General features: G+C 39.1%; 1 protein-coding gene across 6 annotated transcripts in view; it reads left to right on the top strand.

Annotated features, from left to right (window-relative positions):
• Positions 1-9,154, top strand: part of LOC145470535 (obscurin-like) — a 123,757-nt gene extending 114,603 nt beyond the window's left edge. For all 6 annotated transcript variants that reach the window (XM_081454339.1, XM_081454340.1, XM_081454338.1 and 3 more), the window contains 9 exons: positions 3,591-3,720; positions 3,987-4,190; positions 4,847-4,985; positions 5,300-5,426; positions 6,119-6,194; positions 6,456-6,626; positions 7,232-7,277; positions 7,781-7,861; positions 8,482-9,154. In XM_081454339.1, coding sequence (XP_081310465.1) covers positions 3,591-3,720; positions 3,987-4,190; positions 4,847-4,985; positions 5,300-5,426; positions 6,119-6,194; positions 6,456-6,626; positions 7,232-7,277; positions 7,781-7,861; positions 8,482-8,568 — 1,061 coding nt within the window. In that variant the 3' untranslated portion in view covers positions 8,569-9,154. The remainder of the gene's footprint in view (positions 1-3,590; positions 3,721-3,986; positions 4,191-4,846; positions 4,986-5,299; positions 5,427-6,118; positions 6,195-6,455; positions 6,627-7,231; positions 7,278-7,780; positions 7,862-8,481) is intronic.
• Positions 9,155-12,880: the final 3,726 nt, after the last annotated feature.

Here is a 12,880-nt window from a genome sequence, read left to right as displayed (position 1 = left end):
TTGAAAGCGGAGGCAGCAATCATAGATAATAGGCAAATGCCAAAACACGGGTTTTACTTTTCAAAATTTGTTCAGATTCCTCGATACTTTGCAAAAGTGTTACAAGTTTCATTTAGTGCCGAGCTGTAGGAAGATGATTTGTTATCAAAACTACAAAGTTGTTCTCTGCAAACTGTGTAACTTAGTTCTCAACGTTGGTAGAGCAGCCAAGATTTATGGAAAAACATGGCAGTTTTTGTTCAGTTGCAGATAATTTGAACAGTTTGAGCCAGCTATCAAGGAAATTATATCAGAAACATGATGGGGAAAATTAGAGAAGAAATTTTACTCAAAAGTACGCGAAACGTTTTCCTTCCATCTGGTTAAGTTCATGTTTCCATGAGGGTGTTTGGGTGATATGCTGAAAACTGGCAATGTTATGCAATCGCTTCTCTTACTTGAGTGCGAAAAAAATCATCGTCTTAAGTTTTTGAAAAGTGATTGTTGAAATTCTTTTGAGGGTCTTTTTGTTTTGTCGAGGCAGGATCCTGTTGTCAATAGTTCTTAGTGTGATGTTATTCGTATCTCTCCCGCAAAGGTTTACAATGCCTTATCTTAAAACAAACGTTTATGAAGTTATAAATAGGCTTCGCCTTTGATCGGATGATGGGTAAAAATCTAGCAAAAAAGCTGATTGAAAACCATATTCTTCCATGTCGAATAGAAGGAAGTTTTGAGAATTTCAAAGCTGATCTAGTAGCAAGTAGGATGGATTCTTTCAATTCCTGCAGCTCGGTGATGTTTTTGTGCGGAAACATAAACGACAACGAAACCTCGCGGGAAAATGCCGTATAAGGTAATTCTTCTGTTAATGATATATCGTCCAAAATTGGTGGAATCTACGTAATAATCGTTTATTTACCAGCAGGGTGCTCTTCTAAATTCATTAAAATCGTCTTTTCTTAGTCTTCTTGTATCCAAGTTCTATTATTAAAACCATTTCAAACTACTCCGCTCGAAACATGTGTTACTTCGTTCGGTATTATGTTATCACTAAAATTGAAAACAGTTATTTTATCTTTGGAAACACTTGACACAGCAAAATGAACTGGACTGTTTAAGAGACAGAGGGGCTTATTTAACTTTAATTTCTGTTTTGTGTTTAGTACAATCCACATTAAAAAGGTGATAGTCGTCAACTAATTATCAATGCTGAGGTTTTTACGGAATTTGCTTTACAGCTAACAGAGAATTAAGCGAGATATTGCACACAGACACGATTGTTGATATGCAGCTTGTTGCGTGACATGTAATTATGCAGAATTGAGAAGTCGTGCTGTCGGGATTTTAAAACTCATTTGACTGGAATTATCTTAAGCCGTAGCTTCCATTCTTCAAAGTTACTTCACGGTGAAGTCGAGCTACTTCAACCATTCTTCATATCTTGTGATTACTTTGAAACCTTTTGTCGTTTAGGACTGATCAACAACATGGCAGCCGATGCAAGTAAGTGACAGGCATTTCCAAAGTTCATTTGAAGGCGTTAACCTGTGGTACTGCTGGTACAAATTGTTCTCTGCTCATGCAATAATTTGTTATATCTGTTATAACTCTCTCACAATTTAGAAGAAACTCTACATTCGTATTTGCTGTAATTGACCTTGCTATTATTAAAGAGGGCTTACAGCTTGCATTTCTAACAAGATTTACCTATATCGTAATTTGTAAGCTTTTTTATTGTGGCCGAGTCAAATCTTGTAGATCTGCGATCGCTTTCCACACTTCTTATACTTTTGTTTTCTCCTTGTACTTTTTCTGTAAGTTTTTGTGTTGATCCATTTTAAGCCAGGGCCCATCATCTACTTGTTCAGTTTCTGAAGTGCTTATAATTTTGGATTTGCTTCTTGAAAACGAGCACGTAGGCGAACTCCACAGCCTACTGTGAAGAACACAACGAAGCTTTTTGTTTGAAGCTAGTTAGCCTTTACAAAGTAGTTCCCATGATGTAGACAGTCTTCCAGCCTCACTAGTGTTTTTATGTCCTTGAGAGCGACACTTGCTCTTACACTACCCTTCATCCTCCCCACGGGCTTTTAATTGGTAATGACAATTTATTAAAGAAAACTTGACAAGATTTTAGAAGGTATTCTGTGATCGACTAGCATCTCAACCAGGCAAGGGGAGTCCATCGTACTATGGAAACGAGAATTAAGCGACGGTTGCATTCGCTCTTGTAGACAGTGTTTTCCTTTATGCAGTTTGGATATTTTCCCCTGAAATAACAGTACCGGTTGTGTTTGTGTATTAAACATTCTTAAGGAGATTCAGATGCCTGGGAAAACTGTAAAATTGAAAACATTGTTTGCTGCTTGCTGGAAAACAAATATTTACGTTACCTTTTGTTGTGCTGGAGATGACATGTCTATCTCTTGCAAACATTGGAAGAAATGTATTAAAAACTTATTGATCGTCTGTTATGTCACGCCCTTAGAACTGTTTTCAAAGATCGTTCATTTCGTCTCGTTGCGTTTGCGAAGGTTCGTTACGAGATTTATTTCATTGCTAGAGTGATCTCAAACAGAAAGAACTTTGGCGTTAAATATTTTGATACAATAAGCTTGATGAATGGTCAGACTTCATGCATATTTTTCCTGAAATGCTTTGAAATCCTGAAACTCGGTCATGTATGTCGCAGTTAAAGATTATTTCTGTCGCTCTGTGCTCGAGTTTGCCAATGCATTTCGTTTGATTTGCTCGCTTTTCGTGGTAGAAACTTATTCTTGAATCCTTTATTGTAGATAAAACGTGGATTTTGCGTTTAAATTGGTGTCAGACTCGATCGTCGTGCAATAACTTAAAAGCGTGACCAAAAATATTGTTTCCACTTCCTTTCAGTTAGTCAGTGATAAAGGTCAGTAATTATCATATATCAAATACGTACAAGTCGCTGGTCAGCGGTTGCATAGTCTACTTCATATCTGGACAGTCTACTACGTCGTAATTTAGATGGCAAACTATCTGTGTAGCGACTCTCATCCAAGGGTCGGTAGTTTCACGAAAAAATTGTAGAACTCATCTAGAACTGTAATGTGCATCGTGATTTTGCTAGATCAAAAATTTGTTCACAATTCTTTAGAAAGTACTTGTGTTATTTCCTCAGTTTTAGTGAAGTGAAACCCAAATTTAAGCATGAGATCGTCAAGCAAGTCCATGGTCAAAAGAAGCTAAGCTTCTGTTTCTAGATGAACAAAAGTTATTTAAGTCGCCGATAAACTCGCTCTCATTGAAAACTTCAAAGGTAACAGAAATTCTTTTCCAATCGGACGCGGGCAAGAAGGGCCAATTTGCGTCTTGTAAGGAGTTCAGTTGTTAAGCCTGGCTTTGATTAGCGATGCAAGCATATTCTCAAACACACGAGTCCATACAGACACTTGGAAACACGAGAGTAAGACCAAGGATCAACATGGTTTTATTTGTATGCTTGCACTTGTGTGTCTTTGTGTTAATATGGACGTTATGTGCTTGAGCGTATGCTTGCATCACTAGTGAAAACCATGCTTAAGTTGCACGTTCCTCCTTGATCTAAGTGTGTTTCTTGTAATAATGATTAGGTAAGACAGGAGGTCTTGGAGGAGCAGCAAACACTCCACAAGCCATCGCCAAGCGCTATGCCTCAGGCGGAGTGGCGCTCAAGTTGGAAAATGTCGACAAATTCTGGGGTATCAAGCACGAATTAGCAAGGTAATGGAACACCTTTATCGAAGTCTTTATTCTCCTTACGACATCGGTATGTTTTCAAACCGACAGGTGATGAGAAGAAAGAAAATCATCAACTAAGAGATATTATCTTGGTGTACCATGAAATTCTGAGAACGGCCGTAGAAAGACATGAAAAATCGAGTGTTCGGGAAACCGGAATTTCCCTGTAAGAATTTTGACAGGGTGCAAACGCTGTTGACGAGTTGTAAAATAAGAACTTGTGTTAATGCTACTTTGTTTTATCCCAGGGGCCGTTTCTCAGTAATTAAGCGCTGTTTAGATGCTAAGACAAAGAAGCCATTTGTAGCTAAGATCATCAAATATGATGATGACACGGATCGCGATGACACGCTTCAAGAGTTTGACATTCATCGCAGCATTAAAGGAGAAAAAGTTGTCATGTTACGAGATGCGTTTCTTTTGAGGAGATATCTCGTCCTTATTATGGACCTGTAAGTATGCTATAAATAAACAATAGCCCCTATTTGGCGCGAAAATATACTCGGATGTTTGTCTACGGGCATATCGGTTTCGAGAAGAGAACAGTTTTCCGAGAGCTTAGCTCGAGGAAAAAGGCGAGTTTTGACGAAGATACAATGTCCAAGGACAAATATCTCGGCATATTTTTCCTTCATATATTTTTTGCAACACGCTTGATCTTTTGAAAATTGAGGAATATCACTTGGATATTCCCTCTGATATTCCCGCGGATGTTCCCCAGTTTTAGTTGGGGTATATTCAGTCACGTGACGGGTTTAGACCAATCGCTTTGACTTATCTTTAAATTCACTTTTTTGCGCGTCATTTCTTTGTCCATAAGCTCGGTCGACTTGTGTCTTTTGATTTTGCTGTTCCTCTTTGATTTTACCCTCCCAAAACCCTAAGTTCCTAAGTTCCCTAAGTTTGATAAAAATCTAATTTCCTCACACTTTATCACTACATTTTCAAGCGGACAACTGATGAGAATAACGAAAATCATCAATTGACCTCGAGACTCTAAAGCTCTAAACACTATGAATTACAATTAAGTGCTAGTACTGCTAGGTCATGTTACTAATCTGACCATTCATTGGAAAGGTGATTTAATTTATTTTGTCTTCAATCTCAGGGTCGAAGGGCAAGATATTCTGAGCTTTGTTGGATCCAAACCAAGACCAAACGAAGAAGACATCGCATTTGTTATGCGGCCCTTGATTGAAGTAGTGAATTACCTTCATGGACAGCAAATTGTTCATTTAGATATAAGGGTGAGTGGAATTTCGGGATCCTCCGACCGACCGATTGACCGACCGAGTCACTGACTGACTGACTGACTGACCGACCGACCGACCGACCGACCGACCGACCGACCGACCGACCGACTGACGCAATGACCCACTTTTTGACTCACTGACTGTGTCACTTATTGATTGACTCAGTCACTCACTCACTCACTCAATCACTCACTGCCTGACCCTCTGGCTAATTAAATTTCTTTGAATGACTTACTTGCCAGCTTGATTGGTTGATTGCCTGCTCCATTGATACTGGTTTTTTTATTATTATTTATTTATTTTTATAGCCCAGCAACATTTTCATTGCCAAGAGCAATTTGGGTGTGAAACTTATCGATTTTGGAAGTGCTCGCCGCATCAAGAATTGGAAGGAAGGCGACATGCTGGCCATTGTAAGCTATCCTGCGTTCACAGGTACGGTGTTGCGGGTAACAGTGTCCAGGTCGTATTCAGTCGTGGTATTTTGAGTTATTTTGGACACGCACAAAACTACTTTTAAATTGAAGGAAACCTGAAAACAGTAGTTTACTATGATAGAAAAACACAAAAGAGATAATAATAAACCATAAAGAAACAAGGATGGCTAGCGATGGAAGAGATTAACACGGAGAACAAACGACGAACTTGAAATATTTAGGCTGGACATTTCAACATGCGCAAACCGTGACGTAGCTCCATTGAAATGATAAAAAGAGAAAAAGTACGATTTGGTGACTCCTACTTTTCCGGCTTTAACAAAAAAATAAACGCAAAATCCGAAAATGAGTTTCAGCAAAATAGTAAGACAAGATATATTTTACTGAGTTTTTTTTCCTTTATGAGCAGTACTCAGGCCATTTCGTGATTACGAAAGCGTAAACTCTCCTGCCCTTTTTTTGCCGCCACGAGATTTTCGCAGAAACTCGTAATAAAGTAAGGACGGGTGCCACATTTTTTCCCGCCAAAAAATGACAGCCAGTTCACACGCATACACTCTTATCATTGGTTGATCTAGTACTCTTAGTTGTTTTGTATTATTGTAAAATTAAGTTTGATGGAAGTTGGCGTTTGTTTTAAGGTAAGCTTCTCGCCCATTCACTGGGATTAACACGATACGTTTTTTCCAGCTCCTGAACTTTTGGACTTCGCTCCAGTCAGTGGGGCGGCCGACATGTGGAGTATTGGTGTTCTCGTCTATGCTCTGTAAGTATACGTTTAATTTTAGAAGCACCATGGCCGAGTGGTTAGGGCGCCGGACTTGAAATCCGGAGGTCGCGGGTTCAAGTACAGCTCTGACCACTAAGCTGGGGTTGTTTCCTGGTAGACCCCAGTTCAACTGCCCGGTCATGCTTGTAAATAGCCAACTGGTCTGTCTCCCGCCAGTTGGAATTTTTGAGCCTGTTATCATCTGACCATTATGATCAGGACTTTGCAATCTATGTTGCTTTCTCGTTCTTTTTTTAGCATGAGTGGATCTCTTCCATTTGCGGTGGAAACCAAAGACGATGAAGATGAAGACGAGAAAATTTGCGAGTGCGTCCAGAGGGGCAAATGGTCTTTTGACTCCAAAGCCTTCGCTCGCAGCACTTCGGAAGTGAAAGACTTCATCACTGCTCTTATGAGCAAGGACGCCAAGTAAGTCCTAAGTTTGAAATGCAAATTCTGTTTACTGTGTTGCATAAATTTCTCTTAATACAAGAGGTGAGAATTTAGTGGCTCATCATATCCACAAGAGAAAACAATTCGGTAGCTTTTATGCGACGGGTCCACACTTCGCTGGGGAAATTTGAAAACGCCACAATCACCGGTCTTTTTGGATTTGTGTTTGACGAAGGCCCGAGCAGGGAAATCACATGACTGTCGTGATTTCGAAAAGTTCCGTTTTAAAAATGTTTTCCGTCCACGCAAAAACGTAAAACCGGCGTTTTCAATTTCCTCCGGTTTGAATAGCGTTTTCGAAAAAGCTCCGTTTTCGTGACCGATTAGTGTGGACGCTGGGCTTAACATGGAGATAAAGCTGCGTTTTCCAATTTCTCCGGCGTGTTGTGGACGCCGCCTTAGATCCCTGCTAGTAGTTTGGATATTTTTTTCTCAGTTTAGTGTAATACTGAACAGCGCTGTTCCTCGGATTCCTTGACAATTTCTAGCGACATTTAACCAGTTTGGATAACCGCATCGAGGCATTCGCTGATACATTTTTCACACAATTGATTTTCGTCCTCTTTTTCGTTTTCCTCCAGAAAACGTCCATCTGCCGAAGAAGCATCGAAACACCCTTGGCTTGCGGTAAGTTTCAACTAATGGTCCAATATTGTATTCTTAAAAATCCAAAAACGAATTTTGCGTTTCTTTAAAAAAAAAGGTTAATCCAAGATCATTCGGATCATGGTGCATCAAAGGAACGGAAGAATCTACTTTGGACAAGGATTCTTCTGTTCTGGATTAATCTGTTTAGTTAAGAAAATCCGAAAAATTAGAAAAATCCGGTTTTGGATTAATTAAGAATCAATCTTCTATTTTCCCAAAGAAACGCACCTCAAGCCTTTCTGTCAAAGTGTACACATCATCCCCTCCCTCCCATCCCTCTGGCCTAGAAGGAACTACGTGTCTCAATCTTTATTCTTATGTTGATCATCTTTCGTGCCTTTTGATCTATTTTCTCCGTCTCTCTGCCGGTTTCCACTTGTGCAAACTATTACCGTCTCTCACGACCCTATTGGATGTGCCTTTTCGTGACTTTTACTTGGAGTATCCTTTGACACTGCTTAAATTCTGTGCTTTATTTCCAGGGTGACAACATGCAGAAACGTCGTTCATCAGACGTCACAGCTTCTAAACTCAAAGATCTTGCTCAAAAACTTATGCAGAAGGTAAATGGATAAAGTAAATTTTCACTAGAAAAATCTTAAATTTGTTTTTGAAGAAATGTAGAAATTAAATAGCTACACATAAACATACTGTTCAGTAGTTTTCATATGAATGGTCACACGTTGGGGTTTCGTCAAAAATATATCTAATGTATTGACTACATTGTACAATGACTACTTAAAGGAGCTCAGTCACGGTATTTTGAGTTATTTTGGCCACATACAAAATTACCTTTAATTGAAGGAAACCTGAAAATACTAGTTCACCAAGATAGAAAAACACCAAAGAAATAATAATAAACCATAAAGGAACAAGGATGGGTTAGGATGGAGAAGATTAACACGGATTACAAACAAGGAACGTGAAACATTTAGGCTTAAGTTTACAAGACGCGCAAACCGTGACGTAGCTCCTTTGATACCAATCAATCAGGCAATCAATCAATCAATCAATCAATCAATCAAAACTTTATTGATATGCCAGTCTAGCTATCCAAGGGAAACACCCCTCTACTAAATGGGACGCTTAAATATGCCCACATTTTGGACACAGTCGAGGCAAACGGCCAACAACAACAACGACAACAACAGTAGCTAACGTTTTCTGCTCTTTCTTTTTTTAGGACAAGGAAGACGTTGTTTCAGCTTCCTGTGTCCTAAGGACCTTCACTGAAGATCCTTACGACTCCCCGGACTCAGACGAGGAGTAGATCTGCGTACATAACAGATAACGGGCCAAAAAGGCACATTCCTGTGCTGGCACCAATATTTTGCTAAATTTTTGTCTTATGACTCAATGTAAACTTATGTAGCTTATTCTAAACATTTTGATAAAGCGAATTTTAATCGAGTTTTTCAATATGCGTAATTATTCGGTATTTTTGTATCGATGTTTTTCGACCGCAAAACAGTATTTATTTTTTTGTAGGAAAGATTTTTGTGATACTGTTTGTAAAGTGTGTTAATATCGTCATGGAGTCGAGCCAAGTTTTATATTTGTATGCTGCTGAAAGTCCATCGTAAATGTTTGTTGTGATTATTTTTCTAATTCTTTCAATGTAAGTTTATTGAATAACAATAGTGATGATAAAACTTAGGAGAAGGATAGCAACTATTATGCTTAGAATTCTTGAAATTTCATCATAAAGAACTCAAGAAAGTTGTTAGTGGTACAAGAAAGCCTCCCCGATATTCCGTCATGATTCATAGAAAAATGTTGTTTTTCAATATTTAATTCTTTAGCAACACAATTTTGTAAGGAAAAAAAATCGAATTAAAATATATTGTTTACGAATACTTCCTCTCTAGTAGTCTTGACGTTTTTTTAGTTTTCGACAACAAATGACTTTCCATAGCGCCGCGTCTTTATGCCCTTATTTCTGTTTCATTACCAGGAATAGGACTGCTTTGCAATCGCGAGGCTCTGAGTGATTTTCAGGCCAACGGGATAATAACGTGAAAAAATAACGGGATACAGGATATTTTGGGGGGAAATAAATGGGAAGTGGGATATTTGGTTCAGATAAAGCCGGGTATCGATTAGGAAAATCGTTAATTTTTGATATTGGAATTAAGGGGATCTGGGATATTCAGGCAAAAATTACCGGGATGTGGGATACTCGGGCGTCAGACACACCCCCCCCCCCCCTTCTTTTGGGACCTCGATATCGTGGAATCTGATCTCCATTAAACCTTCTAATTGAACAACAACAGCCGAGCACTTTTGAATTTAGCGTCTTACTCTACAAGGCTTCTTCCTGCCATTATTTGTTCGTACGAGGAAGTGACATGGCAAATTTTTGCACATTGAATGGAGCTACAGGATTGCAACTCAGATTTTATGTGTTTTGTGTTGAAGGGGATCAGGAAATTTAAACATGAACCATAAAAGACATGCGTATAGGTGCTAAGCAACCATTCTCGAGGGATTCAAATGACAAAGATCTTAGCGGCCATATCTATGAAAATGATAGTTTACTGCACCCTCGAGATTTTACAGATACACCATCAAGCCATTACGTATTTCAAGCCTTGTCTCAACTAGAGTTCGCTTCATAAAGTCGGCATCAGTAAAGGAAATTAAGAGCTCTGGCGCTAGTTGAAGCTTAAAAATTTCGGATGGTTTTATTTTCGGGCACTTAATTCGTCCGAAATTAAAATCGTCCAAAATTTTTTGCAAGTAATGTTTGTTGCTGTCGAGATGCTCAAAACCAAAACATATCTGGTTCGCAGGAAACCTATTCAATCGATAATGGTTACATTTTGTGCGGGTTCTTATCTCCCAATAACATTGCCAATCACTCTGGAACAAAGAAAGCATCAAGTTTTCTAATCTTTTCTAAGTTTCGCTTTGTCCTGTCTCGCAGGAGCCACTGTACTTGGACGTGCGTAATTTACAGAGACTGGTAAGTTGAAAAAATAGGTCCGCAATGCGTATATATATATAACGGTAGTCTTATTAGAAAAAACTGGTTTAATTGAGCAATTTGTAAGGGTTTAATCTCAAACTTATCAATACTTCATTCGGCTTCAATAGGGGAGATCATAACCGTGACGTTGGTTGTGGCTTCCTCTGAAAAGATATATCAAACATTAGAGACAGTGGCTCACCACATTTCCAAACTTTTCGAAGTTCGTCAAAAATACTCCACTGTGCGTCGTATTTTCAACTCTCCTCTCAATATTTGGAAATGTGACAAAACACGGTCTCTCTTGTTTGACATATCACATGAAATATCGCCTCTCATTGGCTGCATACTGTTTTATTTTGCTGCAGAGCGGAAGGACGCCTTTGAGATCATGTCAATAGGCAAAGAGACGTACGTTCAGAGCATCTACCAGTCGCGAGTATCGAAGATGGTTGAAGTATCTCAGGCTTGAAGCAAAAGAACTTGGAGGATGGAAGAGACGACGTCACGGACTTCCCAATATCATGATCAAAAATCTGTAGATCTATTCCTGTAATGATAGTATCCATGTAAACATTTGCTTCAACAAGTTGCGTGACAACCCATATTTAGGTCGTCACGCAACGCTTCTTAACGGGGAGAATCGTTGCGTGACAATGCCTTCAGAAGGAGACTACCTCATGACGAACAGATTGAAAAGTATACATAGAACAATCCCTCACGTACAACCCTTACTAGTCATTTCTTTTCCGACCATCTCCAAAATCGCGGAAACGCAAAAAACAAAAACAAGAAAAAAACTGACGTCACTTGTCGCTTGTCACTTGCTAAAGAATATAATATATTTTGTGACCATGCCCCCTATACATTGCGCAGAGAGAATTGTAAAACAGAAAATGTAATATATTGTACAAATTTTTCATCCAAAATAAATTATGAATAGATTATCATGATAACTGCATAAGCGTCTCATCTTCGAGAACAAGTGCAAATAAAAGACGTTTCCGATCCTACCAAAGTTAAAAAAGTTTGACGCCTTAAACATTTCAATATTTAATTAAACACCTGCAAAAATTTTCAAAATAAACCCAACATATGAATCACAGCTTTTCTCAACTGGAAGGGGTTTATCTGCATGTCTACTGTGTAAAAGGGTCAAAACTACAGGGAGAAACTGCGCTGTTAACATGAAGCCTGAGGAACTGAAGTTTTCCGCGTTTTGAAAATTAGTGGGAAAGTATTCTCTCGTCAGTATGAATGATCAAGGGATCTGTGTAGAGTTTTTAGGAGTATGTGTATTCTAATTCTTCCTCTTGGCCCGAGAACTATGGGATCATCTGTTCGCACCTGAGATGCATGGGACTATGTGTGGGACCATCTATGCCCAAAATTGTAGGGGGGGCTATGTTTTTTAAAGTGGCCGTTGTAGAGAGGTGAGGGTTAGTGGGAGGTGCTACTGTACTCGTGGTTCGCATATATCGTACCGTTAATTTTGCTTAACGGATTGATAGAGAAAAATTACATTCTTCGCAATCTAGTGGGTTTACGGAGGCGGCTGAATACAGAGGTGAAAAGGATTGCAGCTAGCCTGTGAATACTGTTGCCTCTGATACCATATAACCCAGCATACACTGAAAAGGTCATTTATTTTTTTCCCCAAGATCTGAACCCATTAGGGGAAGAAAAAAAACGCGCCGCAAAACTTGATTCTGGCACTTTCATGGTATTCCTTTCAACAGTTTCCTACAATCAAACAAACAAGCAGTCATCCAGGAATTTGTCAGCTGGAATTTGCGGTTCTGCATTTATAATGTCCGCAAGAAGATGAGCCGAAGTTTTTCGTGTCTTGTTAAATAACTAAGCCTTAAACTCTTTGATAATGGTGGAATTTGGTGATCCATAGTTTTTGGGGACGGCTTGCCCACCCCCACCCCTTCCACGTGCTGCGCAGACAGCCTCTCTCCCCACCTCTCCCTCCCGTCTACCAACCGCTTTTTCCCTCCGATCTTTGCGAGCGCAGTTCGTCTCCGCCATCTTGCACGTGTGAAAGGTAAATAGTGGAAAATTGTGTTTACCGTAATTTCAAAGGTTTGTCCAAAGGCTTGCATCAGTAGGTTGATGTTACCTGATCTGAGGCATAAGCTAAATTTCTTTACTTTTTCAGTTTTTTTTTTTGCATGTCGAAGCCATATTGTGGAATGAGGAGAGGACCTCCGGAGGAATAGACGCATTAGGTAAGCTTTTTAACTACCTTTAATATTTAACTGAGAGCTACCAGACTAGGTAATAAGACAGGACATAAACGTGACATTTGTGCCAGTGAGAGATTATTCTGCGTTATCAGGGATAAATAAACTGGTCAACAAACCTTAAGCGCAGTATTTGTTGAGATGTCCCCATTAGAGATGAGTCTGTTTACATTAAGCTGATTAGGTAACTTTTAAGTTACCTAATAAAGCTGTAATATTTGACTTTTAAATCAGAATCGTCACTTGTTTCTCTGTGTGGATCTGCTATTGGCCGTATTTTGTACAGATTCTTAGTTCTTAGATAATTTATAAAGGGAAGCAAAAGAGGCTCTTGTTTGGATCATGTTGGTGTATTTGATTTGCAG

The sequence above is a fragment of the Orbicella franksi genome, chromosome 15 (assembly GCF_964199315.1).
Source record: "Orbicella franksi chromosome 15, jaOrbFran1.1, whole genome shotgun sequence".
Classification (NCBI taxonomy): domain Eukaryota; kingdom Metazoa; phylum Cnidaria; class Anthozoa; order Scleractinia; family Merulinidae; genus Orbicella; species Orbicella franksi.
The sequence above is the reverse complement of the archived record's forward strand: the minus strand, read 5'-3'. Positions and strand labels throughout refer to the sequence as shown.